At 34.7% G+C, this 21,742-nt stretch overlaps 1 protein-coding gene across 2 annotated transcripts in view; it reads right to left on the reverse strand.

Annotated features, from left to right (window-relative positions):
• Positions 1 to 21,742, reverse strand: part of LOC119639900 (solute carrier family 22 member 3) — a 28,442-nt gene that overhangs the window by 5,492 nt on the left and 1,208 nt on the right. Inside the window, exon 1 of one of the 2 annotated variants that reach the window (XM_038037606.1) lies at positions 15,248 to 15,538. The exons of the other annotated variant lie outside the window; for it this stretch is intronic. Within the exon in view, the coding sequence (XP_037893534.1) occupies positions 15,248 to 15,436 (189 nt within the window). The 5' untranslated portion in view covers positions 15,437 to 15,538. Of the gene's footprint in view, positions 1 to 15,247; positions 15,539 to 21,742 lie in introns of those variants that run through there. 2 annotated transcript variants of the gene reach the window in all.

Raw genomic sequence — 21,742 nt, forward strand, 5'->3', positions numbered from 1 at the left:
ACAGACATGCCTAGATCGGTAGAGTGAAAAGGGAATTTATTTCAAGTCCTTCTGGACATTGCATATATTCGCATAAATTTAATATCTTGAAGATTATCATCTGCAGGTTGAACGCAAGAAACCAAGACGGACAGACGGATCGACAAGCCTAGACTAGAACTCGAACAGAAAATGATCCTCAATCGGTTAGTATAATAAAAAGCGAGCATATTTTAAAAGCGTCTGGAAATTCTTTCGATTACAAGCGATGTACGGTGCATGCTCTACATCTTTATACGTTTATGTAAAAATTATTTTATAAAAATTTTTCTGAAAAGTTTAAAAGTCATAATAAACTTTTCTGTTTTCACTTCTAAATAACTGAACTTAACTAACGTAAGGGGAGAAATTATATATATTTTCCAAAATATAATTCAACCTTGACCATGCAAAGTGAAAATATATTTTTGTATTTAATAAGGAGCACGAGAGTCATAAAATAAAAATTAGCATGACATTCCACCATATTTTCCGTAACGTTTTACATGAACCGTAACTTTATTTTATTGTTCATATGACTGCCGGTACGGTACCACCAATAACTTAGCCAGCAATGCATTCATAAAGATGAATAACGAATGAATAACGATTGACTAAAGGAAGGAAAAGAAAAGTTAATGTATATAAAATGGGACATTTTAACTATATTAACTATGTAGAGTTAGCGAATAAAAGTTTCTATATTAAATAATGACCATTCAACTAACTAAAAAGTTAATGTTTCTTTTATCCATTAACGATTAAAGAAAAGAAAAACTATAGGGAATAAAAATCGCGAAATAGAAATGAGTTCGAGCGAGTCATTAAGATTCAATTTGACATTTAGGCGGCTTAGAAAAGGTAAGGCCAGTTAGTTACCTGTAGACAAACAGCTGAGACAATAAATGAGAGAAAGTTCTTATAAACTTGAAATTCGATTCAATATAAAATGCAGTCAGTCATTAGTCCTTCCGTCCACACTCTCAAATGAAATTGTGCCCTACATTATAAAAATAGTATCATTTTATATTGTATGGTATTAGTATATATATATATGTATATATGTGTGTGTGTGTGTGTGTGTGTGTGTGGCACATGAAAACCGGAAATGAATCTATATGTCAAGTGTCGTGTGACTTAAATAGAGGGATTTTAAAATACTTTTCTATCTATCTGCAACTATGCACAGAGGATAGATTTAGTTTGTCTTTCTCTTGGCAACGATCCAAGTTTTTGCCGATTGTTGACTTCCAGCATACAAAATCAATCGAGCAGTGATCGAACAACTACAGCAACTTATTATTGTGTATATATTTGCAGCGACCTAGAAGATCTATTGTACTCGTCCATGCCCCTAGCCCTCTAGTTTTAGGATTTATATAAATCCCGCCAACATCCTTGGATCGGAGCACCATACCATGTCCGGCGAAGTAAAGTGCTCGTCAAGCACATGATGTCTGATTCAGGAGATGACCTTACATTCACAGCGAAGCGAGTTAGTATTGATCAATAGTTATGTCGAGTCTCATTTCTGAACATTTGAGAACTATTTTAGAAATTGGCAGACCGACGGACAGACATAATTTAGAGCATGAATCCAAGTCGATGACTTGGTATAACAACAAGAGATGGGAGTATTTCAAGTGCTTCTGGTTAGAAGAACTTATTGCATTCTTTCGCAAGTAGGGTGCAATTGTAGGGTGTAATTAGTGTGATTCGCTTTCAAATTCCGTATAAATCGTTGCAGATATCCATCTATCAAAGAAGCACAAAATTTACAGATACTTCAGTACAAATATTTACCAGGCTACCGGTGTATCCCCCCTGTAAACAAAAAATCCCATTCGCCGAAATGACGCGCCCACAAGCAACAAAAGTGCTTTATAAATGTTCATATTCCCCCTAATCGGAATTATGTAAAGTAATTTTTGTTTGTCAATCGGTTAGTAAGGCCTACGAATCCGAACTTTCTGCATGTTGGCTGTGGGCTCTGAGTATATCCAACTAGGTCCCTCTGTCTATTAGTTGCCTGACAGTTGTAAAAGTTCGAAAGTAAACCTAAAGTCGAACTCTTACGACTGCACTCGCCCACAAACTTATTGAAAAAGAGGTGATAAGTATCTTGTATAGAATTACATAGGAACTATTTAAGTCAGGTTGAAACTCAATTCCTTAGAAATAAAGATCATTCCGACAAAGGTATGCAGCCACAAATTCATTTAGAATTAATTGGTTAGATAACATCGACTTTCAGGTCCCTCTGTCCATCGGTCACCTTTTTTGTTGCAAGGTGTTGCCACGATTGTACAAATTCGAATCGAAGACTGAAGGTTAATAACAATGCAAGCCTAAGTTATCACCTAACCTAAGAAGGTAGGATGCGCGACTATTCAGTCGATAGGCAGTTTGATTCCCCGTTGGATAAAGAGTACTTTAATAACATTTAGTCTATAGACGTAGCTATAGTAAAATACTAGATCCGTAAGAGATACTCATTTACCTAAGTCCTGTGGTCACATCATATCTTTTCTCTTTCTCCATTTTTCTCTCCCTAGCCATTAAGGCGTGTATAACGCATTTAGAGGACATCCTCTGAGTAATCGGTTATAAAAAAATCTAAAATTTGAATTAAAGTCTGTCCGTCCCGGATAAGAAACGGCCGCAAGTAAAATGCTGTCATGCTGTCACAATAGTACATGAAGCGTAGTTTACAAGCCATTGCTACAGATGTTTATCTATAGTTTCGAACTGCTTGCATATATTCCCATAAGTGCAAACACCCCAGCGGTACATATCCCTTGTGATGGACGACAAACGTTAGGTCTGAAATCTTATTGTAATGCATCCGCCAGCTTACTTTCAATTAGTTTGGTGGGTATAGGAAATTCGTCTTAAATCGAATATAAGTTTCTTATTTGTTTGCTATTCACACACACACACAGACAGATACTAAGAGACGAATGTATATTATATTCTCATGCCGTAAGTATCCGTTTGGATTGCATTGTTTTAAAATAATTGAAAGTAAATATTTTAAAAACTAAAGCAAATATCTCTTCAAGGAATGGTATTTCTATTGTCCATGCAGTCCTTGTATACCGAATATTCACTAAGTTTCACTAAAGCCAAAGTCAACTAACTAACATTTTGCTAAGATGGCTCTTCGTTTATAGTAAGTAAATTTATAGCAAACGTATAGTTTACTTAATGAATAGAATATCGTTTATTATGATTTAATCCAATTAATTTTATATGTGCCATAAAAAAAAAAAAAAAAAAGAAGAAAACAAAAAAAAAATTATTATAAAACTTATAAAAAGAGCACATATTTACAAGCATGCACGTGCATGCATAAATGCACGCATATCTTTCAATTTGTTTCTCTCTTAATACTATGTATGCATATACATTCATACTTGTATGCGTGTATGTATATATGTATATGTGTATATGTATATATATATTCATGCATATATGTATATCTATATATATATATATATATATATATGTATGTATTTATATATATATATGTCTATGTATGTATGTATTTATATGTATAAATGTATGTATGTATGAATTTATTAAAATTTACTTTCTATAGGATGAAAAATGTCTTTTTTAAAATTCCTTGAAACTTTTCTACCCGAGTATGTCGAAGTAAACACACTTATGTATGCAAAAAACGGTAATTGGTATTTTTAAGTGCAAAGCAACGACAACAACAACAACAATAATCATAACTATAGTAAACATAACTACTTAGGTTCGATAGAGAAGTAAAAAGTTTATTTCGTATTTTAAATCCACATCACTCTGGGCTTTGATGTGTAATATGCCTTCGTTTGACTATGCTTGACTTTTCGGTAAAAAAAAAGAAAAAAAAAAAACAAGTAAAAATGCTATAGTGAGATACGGCTTATTATTCAATACCCTACGCCAGCTCGCTGTGTACAGGTATTTATATTGCGACTTTTCAAAATTACGCTTTTATAAGAAATGTCATCAGAAAAGTAAGTGGTCCGATCATAAATATTTTCAATAGCACAGGTCCTTGGCAAAAAAATAAAAAAGTCTACCAAATTTCATTAAAATATATCAAAAAATTGCAATGGACGAACGGACAGACAGGTCAAGTTGCTCTCATAATAGAAAATATGGCAAGTCCTTTTAAGTGTTGCGCACATTCGCACAAACTTAATATGCATACACAAGTATACCATGTGGTGTAGAGTATAAAAACTAAAACTTTTTAGGAAATTCATTATAATTTAATCCATTATTCTAAAGTGTAGCGGTTTTTATGGGTATTTTGCATGAGTATATCAACGTTCGCAATAATTATTAATATTCTGATTGTTTGATCGATATTTATAGTGCTTGTCAGAGAAAGCATATGTAAAGCGTATACTCGCTTTAGGACGAGTTCGACTCGAGTCTTATGTAGAAGAGTAAGTAAATGTGATGATCGTAGTTGAAATTACGAGAAAAATTATGCGAAATATAGGCGTGTTATGAAAAGCGTCACAAGCATTCATTACGTAATCTAACGCGCAAGAAGTTTGCGGACAAGCTCCCGGCAACTCCAGCATGATTAAAATCTAAACAAAGAAAATGCGGCGTATAACGAAAGGATTTGCTTAAGCCAAGATGGTTGAATCGTAAATCTCCTCCATTGTTATGAGTCCGTGCGTGTTACGAATCTGGGATGAGTTGACGGTTCTCGTCACCGAGCCGGTATTTATGTCGAAACACAAAAATTATACAACGAGTTTTTGGGTAGAAGAGATATATATTAGGTCCATCAGAAAGTTCTGTCCGTTGAAATCCGAGTTTATGAATATGGACCGAAATGATTTATTGAGGTAAATCAAGCCTTTTCACAGTCTCCGATGCTGCCAAAAAAGTGATTTTCTTCATCACTATCTAAGGCATGTGCCTTCAGAATATTTGAAAATTTTTAAACCATCTGCTGCATGTTCCAACAGAAACTGTAATTTCTACAGGCTTCCGTAGCATTTCTTTCTTGTTGAAATTCGTACAAAATGCAATGAATTTGGTTGGCACCCTTGGATACACGACTGTCCGTCTCACTTAATGCTTTACGCCATTTCCTAGATCGGTTTGTACGTATGTACATTCAGTGATAAAAAAGGAGGAGCCAAATAGGTCTGTGGAATGAGCAGAACTTTTCGATAGCCCTAACATCCTAACTCAACGAAGGCATTTTCATAGAACAATATCCAGTAGAGATGGACAGACTTTTAACAAATTAACTGCTTTATTACTAGAGCGAGAAAAAGTCCAAAATATTAATATCACTTTTATTGGATATTATGGAGATGAAGAGATGAGACTAATCGAAGTATCAGATCTTTCGATTCTTGTTGGGGTCGCTAAGAATTAATATGATCAGGAGATTCGGTAATTGTTAGGAGACGTTCCCCTCCTATACATGCAATGCGATGACAATTAGAAAAAAAGTGGGAAAGAGATAGCGAGTGGATGAAGATTGGTGGGCTGCAAGTGAGATGACTTCACCGACTGAGCTCACTGAGTTCACTGTAGCTATGTACGTAGCTACGTAGTGTCTTCTACCGGTATTGACATTTAAGCCTGCGAGCATTCACTTCGTATTCGCGATGCTTATCTACTCGATTAGGGCGCATCTTATAAATATGAAATTTGATATTGGATATCAAGCCGATTCATACGAGTCCAGTCAACTCACTTTTTCGTTAAAAGACTCTCGATTGTCTGCATTATCGTGGCAAGGTGAACCAACTCCACAACAAGAACCGTAAATCGATGCTTTTGATCTAAGTCATATTAGGAGAAATTTGCAAATGTCACGTGTTCTTGAGACGTCAGAGTAAAAAAAAAATGATGAAAAGCTTTTTACTTTTCCTTAAGTAGTTAAAGAAGAAGCTTCAAATATATCTTTGATTATTAAAGGATTTAATGAATAAATGAATGAATTTTTTTTACTGATTAAAGTCGCTGATGAACAAAGTCAACAAAGTTCATTTTATGATTGCAACAAATGTCTTAAATGTCGCAAGATTTTAAATTAATTTTGAATTTATGTTTTTTTCTTTTTATTTCGGCTTTCCTTCAATACGCACAACGGAGTGTTTATCTCCTCTTTCTCTCTCTCTCTCTCTCATTTCTCTCAATAAATTCATCAATTGCAACAATTTATTCACTTTCTATTCGTCTCCATCGTTTGCAGGTGGTGATGATGATATTTTAAAGGCCAAAGTCATTTGAAAAGTTTCACTATGCACTCTAGATGTGGCTGTTGTTGTAGTTGTGAAAACAACTTGTTGCTTCACGTTTACTTTTTATCCTTTTCTTTAAGCCTTACATGTGCATATGCGTACACTGATAACGATGATTCGAACAAAGTTTATAACACTTTAGGTATCATCGCCATCATCATCATCATCATTATCGTCGTTGTTGTCGTCGTCGTTGTCGTTGCCGTCAACTCAGTACAAAGAGCAAACATCAGTATAGTACAGAGACGATAACTTTTACTTTCTTTCTGCGTAAACACACACACAAACAAGTACAGGTGGATGTTTTTTGTGAAGAGATTCAATTTCATTTTCGAGCATAGCGAAGTTTTATTTCTGTTGAGAGCATAAGACTGTTATTTGGGTCAGACTAGTGCTGTTATGCAGTACACTTGCATACATATAGCTATGTATGTATACATGTATGTACGTATCTATGAATATTTGCTGTATGTGTGTGTGTGTGTGTGTGTGTGTTTGTTATATACAAAGAAAGCATTCCATTCAAAAGTTTTATTAGCCAGAGGGAATTACATTTGAGTTGAAGAGATTTCCCTCCCACACCTCCATCCATTTAACTTTTTTTTATATATCATTAAGAAAATAAGCAAATAAGATATAATTTTTAAATTTAATTTCTATACCCTGCACCATTTGTGGTACAAGGAGGAGTTTTGAAGTGTTTGTGCGGATGTATGCAACTCCTACAAGGACTTGAGATGGAAACATCTTTTACTATATCGATTCACTCAGAATCAGTTTAAGCATGTCTGTCCGTCGATCCGTGTTTTTTGTGTTCGACCTACAGGTCGTAATTCTTGATAGAAGCATCTTTTACTATAACGATTGAGTCAGAATTTAAGCATGTACATCTGTCTGTCCGTCCATCTATCTGTCTATCTATCTGTCTGTCTACATGTCTGTTTGCGTATTTTTAAGTTCGACCTACAAGTCGTGATTCTTGATAAAACCATCTTTTACTAAAACGATTGAGTCAGAATTTAAGCATATCCGTCCGTCCGTCTGTCTGTCTATCTATCTGTCTGTTTGCGTACTTTTGTGCTCAACCTACAGGTCGTAATGGTCTTGATGGAACTATCGTTTACTATACCGATTGATTCAGAATCAAATCCTGTATCAATTCAAGCATATCTCTCCGTCTATATGTCTGTTCGTCTATATATTTGTGTTCAATCAATAGGTCGTAATTCTTGAGATATTTCGATAAAATTTGCTATACTAATGTGTTTTGGCCCAGGGCCAAGCGCTATTGAGCACATGTTCGGATCGGATCACTTTTTCCATTATTTTCCATATAACATTTAATTTTAAAAGGTCGCTCTATGAGTAACCGTCTTAAGCACAGTTGTATAGTAAAGTTAAGAGAAAATTAAATTTTAGTTAACATAAATGTTTTTTTCCTCTTAAGAGCTTAATGAGACGCTGACGACGTCGCAGTTAACGCAGATTGTAATGAGCAGAAACATGTTTTGTAATCAAACCATTTTATTTCTAAGCGCATCCAAGATAGTGAGTACGTCTTGAAAAGTATTTTCAAAACCGCAACGTGCACGAACATAGTCAAACAATTATTTTCTTGATATGAGATTTAAGAAAATATTTATTGAGGTTCGTGACGTAAAACATATAATTGCGACGTCCGTAACATGTTGCAACAGCAACAGAATCTCTTTAACTGACTTCTCTTTGCCATAAGATATTCCAATGACCTAATGGCAGAAAATTACTGAAGAAATGGAAACATTGATTAAGCTCTTTGGATCATCTCTTAATGAAATCTAACGCCGAGCTAGCTTTACTTAAAGCGAATTCAATGTGCAAATTGAAGCTTAATCTTTGGCGGAGCAGCGTCCCTAAATCGATGAACGAACTTCAACATTGTGTGATACGATCAAATACTTAGTATGGAAGGACTTCCTTCTTGAGAAAGAAAGAAAGAGATTTGCATTTAGATTTAATTTCAACAAACACCCTGTTACGAAACACCCTGTGACCAAATTTGAAGCTGATCCGATTCCGAATCCAAGGAGAAGGACGAAAACAGTTCAGTAACATCGTCATGCGGGCATTAAGTTATGCAGAGATGCAAGAAAATATATTATTTTTCTTATTATTATTTCAGAATAGTCATCCTACGAACTTGTTGAGTCGTGTTTAATATATATTAGGTATTTGCAAAAATTTTGATCATTTGAAAAAGGCATTAATTGTGGAAAATTGATACAATATATATACTGATCAAAATAGTTTCACCATCCAATAGTTTCGAACAGTGTGCAATAGTTTTGGCAACATGGTGATAGAGCAGCATAACTATAAGCCTCTGAACGTGATTGGTGGGCTTTGCCAGCAGATTGCTTTAAATAAACAGCAAAAGTTATGAATTGGGAAGAGGAAGAATTTTGAGCGCTCCATTATTAGCGCCAGCGTCCTCTGAATAATATTAAATGGAAAAATTGTTATTTTTTGTACAGGAAGGTCAAAATCATCGAACTCAACCGTTATTTCGCATTTCTTTATCATTTTTTACGTGTAGAAATCGCTGATCAAAAGTTTTGCAAACACCTAATATTGTTTTCCTGGGATAAGAGAGAGGAAGAGAGTGAGAGAGAAAGGGAGAGAGAGAGAGTGAGAGAAAGAGAGAGAGAGAAGGGGAAAGAACAAATTGATGGCGAGTATTAATTTATGCATTAATTTTTCAATTTTAATTGCTTGTATGTACGATTGTCGCGCTCCTTAAACGGAATTCGCAGAAAGCAATTTATAAATGTCGAAATCTCTTATTGTCATCTTTACTAATAATTGATGATGTTTCGTTCAAGTACTTCATAATGATTAAGGAAGATTTTTTTTCTTTTTTTTTTTTTTCTTTTCTTTTTTATCTCCTTCAAGTTAAGGTCAAGGTAAAGTAACAGAGTGTAAGGAAAAAGGTTATTAAACCTTTTACGCATATATTGTTTATTAAGTATAAATAATTTTGCTTAACTATTTGTGAAGAGGTTATTTTCGATACAATTGCAAAGCAGAGAAATAATGTTTTGTGTACAACAATGTGTCTGATACGATACCAAATCCTTTTGTTTACATTTAATGTCTTACACACAATATCAATTTGAATTGCTTTCAGAAACAAAAATTTATTCAATTTCTTCTTTTTTTTTTTGCCGAAAATACAAATCTTTAGCATTCATTAAAATTAATCTTCTCATACGTCAAACATGTTGTACTTAGTTGGTGCAAAGGAGGAGAACCTTTACTTTCATTCACTTTCATTAAAGCCCCTCTATGTTGGAAGATGCCCAAATAGTCCAAATTTAAACTAAACTAATTTACTTGTCAAAGATATTTATTATTATACCCTACATTACTTGTGGTATAGGGTGCATCAAGTTAGTGCCGACGTATGTAACACACAGAAGGTTTTAAGGTACACCCACCTTTTGTTATACCAATCGATTCAGAATCATAATCTGAATTGATCTAAGCCTGTCTGTCCGTCTGTCCTTGCGAAGTGTGTCCATTTAAATATGCGTACAAGTTGCAATTTCTGAGATATTTCGATGACCAGTGACGTATATTGACTTAAGGACAAACGCTATCGAAAATGTTTCGGTTCAGTCCATTGTATGCCGTCTTCTGAAAAGTCGACGGAAAATAGATCCATAGTAATTTCATACAAACATAAGAATTGCTGTAGACAATGTGATGTAGGGTATTTAATACTCCACCTTGCCCGACTGTGATGTTCTCATTTGTTTTTTAGGGATTGGCTACAAATTAGTCATTATCGATTTGCTTCTTTCGAGAACCGCTTTATATGATAGGATTTAAAAAATAGACTTATGTGATCCAAATTCTTTACGTAAAAATTTTTCACTAAATTGCTACTGCGCACCAATTGTCATCATTAAAATATTAACAAATAAACCTTCTCCTAAAGGAATCACAACAAGGAATGGCATCCAAAAATAGATCCATGTTGTTCAAATTTGATTCAGATTTCTATTACGGGCAAATTTTCATCGTAAAATATTGAAAAGTAAATCTTTTTGGCATGCAATCGATAATAATTCATAAGAATCCTTATAACCAGTGAAATACAAAACTTGGGACCAATTATGATCAAGAAATATTAAATAATTTTATTATATAAAGAATCAGTCTTCTTAGCAGAGTTTCTATGGTAGGGTGTTGAGCCACACAAAAAATTTTAATGCACTTTCATATAAAGACTTACTTTTCATGGTCACTCTTAAGCGGGATGCAGTCTTATACGCCAACATTTGTGATCCATGATGTGAAGAGGAAGGAAACATAAAAACAAGTCAAAACAAATTATCTACCCGGTTCAACTTTTTTTTTAAACATAATTTCTTAACGATTGTTACCGAGAAATTTTGAAGATGGGAAATTTCCTCAAATTACGATTTTTTTAAAAGTAAGGCTTTATATATGACGACTGATCACAAAAGTGCACCGATTTCATCGATTTTCATTAAGGTTCGTCCATGAGGCAAACCAGCACATATCGCAAAATATAGTTTGAAATTTGCCACCTATGGATTGAATGCAAAAATATATTTACAGATTTCAGACGGACAGACAGAAAGTGATTATAAATCGAACAGTGCAGCACATGCGTCTGGCGTGTCACGTATATCTGCAGTTGTGCAACATACCCAGTGCCAAAAGAGGTATAGGACGTATTGGAATCGACCAACAAGTGCACAGCGATAACAGTAGCAAATGACCCTTTGACTCATAGCGACTATTAAAGGCAAAAAAATATTACGCGGCGTTGAATGTTTACAGTGTAACACAAACATAGTTAAATAACTTATTCAAAGAATTCTATTTTAAGAAAGCTGTTTTTCAATTTTCTCTTTAATTAAGTGAAGTTCGTTATTTAAGATAAAACAAATATTTCAATTAAGTAAAACAAATGTTTCTCTATTGTTTGCTTCTGTAACCCATTTAGAAGAAATTATTAATTAGTACAAGCCTTTGTTTAAATCTTGTAAAGCATATGTACAGAAAATTCTGCTCTATATAAACCTGTATCCATATCTGTATAAGAGTGCAGATGAGAGTTTAAGAGAGAGTTTAAGTTGCTAAGTATCAGAGTCAGAGTAAGAAAAAATTGAATTCACTGAGATGAGTTCGCGTTTTGATGCTTAACTCCTGTTGGTTGTGAATTTTTACGTGAATTAAATCTATTTTTGATGTGAGCATGTGGCCTTTGGATGAAGAATATATTTGCGAAATTCAGTTTACTAACGCATTGCTTCATTAGCATAAGCGTTTCTAACAATAAACGATCAGGTGGGTAGCAAAAGGGTTGGTAAGGCATGGCTTAATAGAATTAGGAGCTATTGTTAACCACAGATACGTACTGTTCGCGGAGATAGGCGGAAGTGTAGATGTGCAAAAAACCAGTCAAAGAGAGAGAGGGACAGTGAGAGAAAGTGGGAGTAGCAGATAGACAGATCCAAAGGCAAAAAGTTGGGCATATCTATATGTTTCGGGGACAGACAGAATGACAGATGGGCAGAAGTGCAGAGAGAGATACAGGAAGTAAGAGCGAGGGAAGAGGTAGAGAAAGAGGGACCGATAAAAAAAGGAGAGAGTCAGGGGCATATACAAAGATATGAAGAGAAACATTTAGGAAAGGGGGAGGGAGGAAGAGGGGGGGCAAAAGTAGAGATGTATGGATCGACATATGGATCGACATATGAATCGTAGAAAGTTACTTTGATTAAGGGCATCTACCCATGAGATGTACGTAGATTAATGAAAACGCAGAAAGACTTGGTTAAATCAAGTCAGAGTTTCTTGCTTATCAAGAACACGATTGCGCTTTGCGCGGATAAACGGAAAAAGGGAAAAAAGAGGTAGAGAGGAAGAGGGAGAGAGAGTGAGAGAGATATACGGATAAACGGAAATTTTACGTTCCTTACAATTATCTGCACAGATTGAGGCAAGAAGTGAACTGGTAGATGGACATATGGCCAAACGTGGTTAAAACGACTCCACATATAAATAAAAAAAAAAAACAAAGAGAAATGGAGAGGGAAAGCGACGCATGGATGAAGCCGAGTCAAAATATCGCGTTGATCAAAATTATGTGTTTACAGAATGTGTGCAGATAGACCAGTTGAAGGGCAAAAAGACGCACATGGCGTGGTCACTTTACGTGGCCCGATAAAACAATCAAGTGCCTGCAAAAGCAAAGAGAGACGGATGTATAAATATAACTGGATGTTACAAATGCAAGGACAAATTTAATGTATTCATATCGTCATATCGTGAGGCACATAAAAGACGACATATGTAAGTGAATATCTGATTATATATAAAATTTCTAAATATAATTTTTTTCTATATTCTTTGATTTTCATATACTGTTTAAACCCTAGAGACGAATAAATTACTAACGGATGAAAGTAATGGGACGCATGTAGAGTACACATATAATATCATATTATATCATCTGCAATCTATTGCTAGATACTTGAAATTCATTCCCTTACAAATGCTTTGCTTTTTTCTCTTTCTCTTTTCGAGATGCACTAATGATTTTTCTTTGCAATTCAATAAATCGTTTACTTAGAAATTATTTCAGCAAATACAAGCCAAGGGCCTTGCAATTACTTTTACTTTGGTAGGAAAGTTTTTAACTACACTTTTATATACTAAATGGAATATAATGTCACTTTTATTACTTCATATATATATATATGTATATAATGTATTTTTTGAAATGTTTCTTTCGTTTCTCGCAACAACAATGAAAAGTTATTTTTAAATTTAAGCAAAAAATATTTTCTTCATCTTTCTATATGTTGCCGACATATCTAATATATTCCTGCAAGCAGCAAAGGCTTTTTGTTGATTGCAACACTGCTTGTGTCGAGTCTTATGACAATATTTTCTTATATTTAAGATCAATATCTGCAGCTCTCACTTATTGGCCATCGGAATTTTTCAATATTTCTTCTTTAACTCGTTCGTTCGGTGATAAGATGATCAACAGGAAAGGATGACTGTGTGCGCGCACGATCACATGTTATTTAGATAGAGAGGTGTTGATCAGACATATGGGTGCCACCGGTAAACTCGATAAGATGCCCGACGGAAGGCGACGGATAAAAAGATGATCCTGCTCGCACGACTAGCACGACTTCAGCATTTATTAAACACATATTCATGTATGACTTATGAAGTCCTTAGGTGTTACAAATAGGAATATTTATGGAAATGTATCTCCAATTAGTGCCAGTGATTGGCATAAGTGCTAAAGTTTTCGGATCTAATGACTCTGTACATTACTTCATAGCAAAATAGTAAAGCGTAGCATTCACACATTCACGGCCTTAGAAGACACAATGCGGGGCATTAGATGAAAGACGAAATTTGGTCTAATACTATCTGCTCGTGTTTGGTAAAGTAAGTAGACATTAAATCGGTGCGAATGTATGCAACACGAAGCATTCAAGGTAGGCGACACCTTCACTTTTTACCGATTGATTCAGAATAACATGGTGAATTGATATAAGTCTGTCCTTCCGTCCTTTCCAACTATTCACTTCAAATTCCCGACTTTATTTAAGCATGTCCTATCCACCTCTGCAACTGCCTGCCTGACTCTTTGGAACCAAATTAAACCCGTCCGTCCGTATATACATCGGTTCATCTATTTACCTGATGTTCATCTTTGTATTCTTGTTTACAACTCATAATACCGCACATTGACATGCTGTGGCTCTGAAATCTAAATTCCTGAACCGATTTAAGTCTGTCTGTCCGTCTCTCCATCAGTTCGCCTATCTACCTCATGACCACCATTGTATTCTTATTTTCAAGCTGTAATTTCGCGAATTGTTTCCTGAATCGATTTAAACCTGTCCGTCCGTGCGTCTGTCTAATATCTACAGCCCGTAATTTTGAACCCTTTTTGATGACATTGCATAGAGGCTATTAACTAGGTACAACTCATATTGAAAAAACATTGGTTCGTACCGTATTTCGGAAGTCATTGTAAACTTGTACAAAGTTGTATAAAGTATTTGATGCACAACCTTACACGACTGTAACTTTTTAATGGATGTTATGTCAAGTTTTTAAATTGTATTCTGCCATAAACGCAAAGATTTGAATAGCATCCTATTTGGACTTCTTTTGCACTTTGCGACAAACTTTCCATTTGATAGACTCAACTGGCTCAAGCTGTATTTTGGTTTGTTTTAACCAAATAAAACCATCACTACGTAAAGCTATCAACAACAATAACTGATGCAATTGGGGCAAAGCTCTAAGTCTTTAACGTCATAATACTATGAGTTTTCAGTATGAAGGAAATCAGTCACAGACAGTAAAGCCTGTCTAAGGAGTGCTTGCAGTTTTTTAACATGAAATACACTATCGTCCCCACTCTTATTAGGCAAGCATTACTCTTTTTGAGTAACACGAATTTCAACAGATTTATAGATTGTTCGGGGGACGCCTAGATATTCGTTCTTTTGTAGATCATCTCCAAACATCTGCATTTCTTCAAAGAAAAAAATTGTAAATTGCCTGGAAGATAAGCGTTATTTGTAGCTGCAGCTGAGCGATACTTTCAATAAATAATTCTTTCGTTACCTAAACCCGTGGAACGGACTCATATTCACATACCCATGTGGTGTGATGTGATATCGTAAAGAGCCTCTAAGATGTCTTTTTTGCTTGTTACAAGACTTTCCTATCGACACCAGGAATCAATAGAAAATGAATAGAAAATGAATTTCATTATCTGGTCACCATGGCGTATTATTAATAATAATCAATTTAAAATTATAACAAATCACTCATACGTATATCGTAATGAAAAATAAAAGAAGAGAAAAAAACTTTAATTAAAAATACCACTGTACCGTGCTATTCTCCTCCTCATCATCACTTTCTTTTGCTTCATTCCTACATTCATCTCCGTTAGCGTTTGCAATATTTAAAGAATTATTAGACTGAGTTAAGGTATTTGTGGCATTATTATCACAATTTCTAATAGTAGCACTGCTGTCACTGTTACCAGTCTCATCATTGGCGTTATTATCCATTAACATGACGATATTTAAAAAATAAACAACAAATTGTTCTTATTTCGATATTACTCCACGACTTGAATACGTCTCGACGCGGTTGGTGCTCGATTCTCTATCTTTTTTTTTTTTCTGTTTTTTGCTTTTACTCGGTGGTAAACTAATTTAAAAACTCTTAAACACCAATTAAAAGAATAAATAGCAGTTTAAGCGTTCAAGTATTATATCATAACAATATTTAGCTTGTGTTTGCTTTCACTCTTCATTTTTTGTTCCTTCTTTTTTTGTAAGACAAAGAAAAATGCCTTTTTTATGGCCGGCATTAAAAATGTAATGATTTGAATGGAGTTAGAAATAAATCCCCACAATAGGCAATCGGTGTTGTTGTTATTCTTGCTGTCAGTTTGGAGATGAATTGAAACAACGCTGATTATGGATTTTATTAAACTGATACCTATCGATTCTGTCATTCCGCGCAATTTATTTTTACTTTCAGCTAAGCATTAATAAAATGAATATTTTTTTAAATTAAAATTTTTGAAAATTAATCTATTCTCTCGTTGAGACATCTCGATAACCGGTATTACCGTTTCGCTATCCGATAGCCAACTGAAGTATTTTGAAGAGCTTCTCATGCCTATAATGTACAATGTTAACGACGACAAATGAAGGAAAACTCTTTTCTTTTTTTTTTTTGTGAAGCTTTCCAGCCTGAGCACGAACTAGTACCGACACAAATACAAGCTCATAAGAAATTTGGCGCCTTTTCTTTCACGCATACGTTATATACAATCACCCTTGGCCATTATCACTATACTGCGGGCCGTAAGTGATCAAAAAAGATGAAAATATAAAAAAAGCAAAAGGTTTCTCTCCAGCATTTTAAACGGTAAGAGCACCTTGCGTATCGTAAAAAAATACGTTTCGGGACTAAGGAAGAAAAAATGTTTTGCCGAAGACGAATTTATTCATCCTTTCAAGAGTATTGCAATCAGTCGAACACTTTTCTTACAATTTGATGCGTTTTCCATAGAATGAAACGTCAAGAGCTTATAAATATTCTCCAGAGTTCACAATAATCTCATCGTTTGTTCAAAGAACAGTGTCAATAAGGGAAAGCGCCTTTCCATGCACCTGTTGATGACCAAATCATTTTTACTTTTCCTAAAACTTTTTACACATTAACTAGGTGTAAAGAATGGCTGGCAAGAAAATAAAATAAATAAAAATATAGGGTGTTGGTGGCCACAGATTAGTGGATGCAGACTCGATCGGTGAGTATTATGCTTTTACTAACCGGGTTGTAGTTCATCAAAGTGAACTCTATCGCATTGAGATTTGAATCCGCGAACGCCGACTTGATGGTCGCGATTCTTACCTCATGTGGTGCTCATGTAGTTGCCAAATAACGCAGTTCGTAACATTACAGTCCGCAAGTAAGGGAGAAAAAATCGATAAGTTAAAAAAAAAATCCTCTGAAAGTTAAGTGTGAAAGCGGTCCTAAATGGTGAACTTGCCCATTTTTCAGTCCTAAGATGGACAGACACTTATCATATAGGATATATTAGGAATAACCTAAGATGGACTCATCTTTTATTATATCGATATTACTAGAATCACTTTCTCAATGAGTATGTAAGCTTGTCTGTCTCTCCGTCCGTCTGTCTGATGTCTGTGCAGATATTTTTCTCTTCAATCTACAGGTCAATGTTTTTGACATTTCGACTGACTGTGTGTTTTCGCCCAAAGTCAAACGCTATTAAAAATGGATCGGCTTGGATCACTTCCCGATCGCTTATCACGTCTTCTTTTAAAAAAAGTGTTGGAGGCTGCTCGGTTAACAATAGTATTTCGGCATTCTAATTTAATGCGAAAAATGTGGATTAAATGCAGAAATTTTTTAAATCTCTTCGTCCTTATTGCTAGAAAAACTGAACTTTCCATATTCCAATATGTTATAGTACTATGGAAACTAGGCTTTCAACGAAAATCGCACTTTCTAGGAAAATTAAACTTTTTTCATTTCCAATACTTCAGAGTCGAGATTGATCCATAATAATAATTTGACACGTCCGTTAACTTGGACCATGCTTCCTGACATAACCTTCTGATGTAATTCGCAGCAATGCTACATAACTAAGGTTGGGCACTTCAGTCATGCTTACGATTAACAATTTGTTATTAAAGCTTTCTTGCTTTTCCTTAAAAAAATTTTTAAAAAAAAAAAAACTTTGGAAAGCTTTCTATGTTGGATTTCAAAGAGAAAAATAATGTTGTATGCAATGCTTTTGCATTGAGTGCATATTTTGGAATTATTTCTTAACATTTATCGCAACTCCATTGTGACATTCGAGGGTTTAGTAAAAGGGTTTAAAATAACCCGATACTTGCATATAATGAAATAATTCAAAATTAATTATATTCGTTCACATTTTTTTTCATATATAACTCCTTCGTAAAGTGAAGATAAACAAGTACGAAAATTAAATTCTTTACTCATCATCGTTATCCTAAAAAAAGATAAACGAAGTAAAAGAAAGAAATATTCCTGCTCTATAATATGGAGTAGGCACAGTTGATTTTTTCTATTTTCGGAAATCGTATAAACATGTGGGCGCTGTAGGCGTGTCCTTTGAAGAGTACAGATCACTTCTAAATTGCAACTCTGTAGGCGATATTTTCATTTTCGCTAACGGGAGATTGTTGTTTACCACAAACACTACACTGTAGGGTAGACAGACAGATGGACATACTTAGGTGCATTCCATGTTCAAAACTAGCCATGCAATTTATAGACTTCATGGGCTTGTTGAAGGTTGATTCTGCAAAGTAATTTTGATAAACCATAATATGGGGTAGGCGTGGTCAATTTTTTCCATTTTTGTACACAAATGCTGCTGCATCGCCCATAGAATGGGCGTTCAAATTATTGTGTATTTATTTCCTATAATTTAACGAGTAACGAGCAAAAAAATCAATTTTTAATTCCGGTTGAAAAGCAGAGGTGTTCCAAGTTGACGTGATGCTGTAGGTGTATTCTTCAGCCGATTTGGCTCATTTCCAATACCAACTTGCGTGCAAGAATTTCCAAATTTTCTGCCAAATTTGAAGTCGATAGGAGGCCAGGAATATGTTTACAACAGACATTACACACACGGACAGACGGACATGCTTAAGTTGTATTAGAAGAATCAAGAATATATATACCTTGTGGGGTGTCTGATGAATCCTTCTGGGCGTTGCAAACGTTTTGACGAAATAAATGTACCCGTCATTCTTCGGTGATGAGTATAAAAAGATTTAGTTATATCTGCGCACAGATTAAAGCTCTTTTGGGAGTTATCAGTTAACTTGGGTGGGTGTAAAGTTTAGTATTTCTTATCAAAGTTAATTCTATTTTCCTTTAGCGGATTATTTGTTCAGTTTTTCTATTTCTTTTTTTTTTTTTTTATATACTGTTGTGTAGGTAAAGTATTTATAATGTATAATTAAATAATAATTAAATTCAAATTAATTCAATATCAATCAACAATTTCATTTAAAAATAAATTAATTCAATAAAGGTAGGTAAAAATAAAAAAAAAAGAAAAGCAATTCCCACATAACGGAAATTGCATTAAGAAAAAAAGGCCATCTACCGTTTTCAATGCACCTCAACCTGGTTTCACCCATTGGGGCAGAAAGAAACAAAGGAAAACATTATAGTTGGCCACCGCTGACCATTAAATACCATACACCAATTAATATCCCACATTATTTCGGTCATTACACCAAACGGTGCTTAGTTTCCATGAAAGACTTCATATAGTGGGTGGTCCAAAACGTCGACTGCCGTAATTCAAGTTTAACTTAAAGAATTGCACCACCTAACCCATATTTAGAGTGGCAAAACACTATGATTGAACTATTTCTATCAAGCAATTTGCTAAACTACCATTTCCAATAGTGTCCGTCCCTCGCTCTAACCATGTCGATGTGCCAAATTTCATGAAAACATCCCAATAAAAATCGGCTATCGTATGGTCTAGTAATTAGGCCGTTAGTGGGAGAATCCAAGTTCGATTCCCGGTGAGGTAGATCAAACGCAAATTGTCCTTCGCTTTAAGTTAAGAGCATATCCAACCCAATCCCAGATGGTTCATATTACTTCAGTTGAAGCGGTTGACTGCATCCCCGATTCTTATGGTACGAATTACAGTAACAAAATCTGTCTGCAAATTCTACTTAGCTAAGTAAAATTGGCTTTCATCAATACGTAATTATCATCTCTCTCTCTCTCTCAGTGGTGGAGCACACTTCTGACAAAAGCGAATATACAATACTCTACCTGTTATCTTTTTAAGATATGTGCTATCAATAGGTTGTAGGCAAATATACGTACCAGACGGATGGACAAGCAGACAGTATAACTTTCTGAATCGATGGGTAAAATAAAAGTTGGGTCTACCTCAACTCTTTGTGGAAATTGTATACTATTCCACCACATGCAGTGTAGGATAAGATAATCAAAAATTTCATAAATAACTAGAACAAGTCATATTTTACGCTATATAAGCGCTGGAAAGAGATTGCACCGATCGTTTCATCAGGTGCGTGGAAACCTCATGATAGCCAGATATACATGATCGAAGCTCGTTTTGGAGTTTCGCCCTTCTTTTAGAATTTTTATCTACTTAAAACAATGGTTTTGCCATTGCCTACAAAGATAGATCTCTGGATATATACTATTCACTGCCATAGAATTGGATTCACTCTTAGCCCTACAGCGAACAAAATTTCGTTAAGCATTCATAAAAAATTATGCCAACACCGTTGATATTGGCTAGACCTTTCAACGAAGCTACATATGGCGGACAGAGTTTCATAAACCGCATAAAAAAATCGCATAAAAAAAAACCCGCACGAAAAATTCGTATAAAACAAGTTTATTGTATTTGTTAATTTTTTCTTTACTTTTACTTGTTTCCTTAGATACATTTTTATATCCACCACTGAGAGATAGGGGTATACACCCAAAATGAAACTTTAGAGACCCTATAAAGTACATATATATTCTTGATCACCGTGAAATTTTGAATTGGTTAAGCCATGTCTACACATCGGTGTTTCTATATGACTGTGTGCTGCTTGTTGTTGGCAATTATCGTATATCGGATATAGTTCAGTGAAATTTCCTAAGCGATTTCTGCAACACATTTTCGCTTACAGCATCCACTTTGCATTACCTTTTACCCCTTTCAAAATGGTAAAGCAAAATATGTCGAAAAGTAATTTTTTCAAGTTAATTATAAGTTACCCACACGAATACTAAGAATATTTTCAAAAAAAAGGTAAGCATAAATTTCAGCTCTTATTTAATATAGGAAATACAATTTCCCCACCCAAAAACACAGAGATGAATTATAACCTCAAATGTAATCAATTGTAAGCTGTTTCGATAAACTTACTTCTCCTATCTCTTGGACAGAATATGATTTGCATGCGGAAAACATAAGTGCATAAATTCCAGCTTTTTATTTAATGTAAAAAACTAAGTCTCCCCACCCAAAACAAACACAAAGATCGTTTATAACCTCAAATGTAATCAATTATGAGCTGTTTCGGTAAACTTACTCCTCCTATCTATTGGACAGAATATGATTTGCATGCGGAAAACATAACTACATAAATTTCAGCTTTTTATTTAATGTAAAAAACAAAGTCTCCCCACCCAAAAAAAACACAAAGATCGTTTATAACCTCAAATTTAATCAATTATGAGCTGTTTCGGTAAACTTACTTCTCCTATCCCTTGGACACAATATGATTTGCATGCAGAAGGCATATTGTATTGAGACTGTCTACACCAAGGGACTCGTCATAAAAACAGCAGCCAACAGTGTAATGTACTGTTGATAATAGCGAGGAGGGCACTGTCTGCCTCCCTCTACCAACATTTTTACGAAATTTGAAATCAATTTATTTTTGCGAGCAGGAAGCATTACAGAGGCGGACAGGCGGTCGGACGTTTTGCTCAAATCAAAATTTAAAACTGTTTAGGAGTATACACACATTTTACAGCGTATATGCAGTTTTTTTCCAGATGTTCTAATCGTTTTGACAGAATGGATATATTTCCATTCCCCGTTAGAGAATGAAATAATAGTTAGGGTTTTATAAAGAAAACTGTATTGGTGCGACATATCATTTTATTACGGCACGTTCGCACTTTTTTTTTTTGTAAATCCCCCCATCTATAGTTTATCACTAAGGTAAATCTCTCTTCGATATCCGCATGAGTAGTCGAGTAGGTAAGAATGGCGAATAGTAAGTTAGTGATCTCGACTTCAA

The sequence above is a fragment of the Glossina fuscipes genome, unplaced genomic scaffold, assembly GCF_014805625.2.
Source record: "Glossina fuscipes isolate IAEA_lab_2018 unplaced genomic scaffold, Yale_Gfus_2 114, whole genome shotgun sequence".
In the NCBI taxonomy this organism is placed as follows: Eukaryota; Metazoa; Arthropoda; class Insecta; order Diptera; family Glossinidae; genus Glossina; species Glossina fuscipes.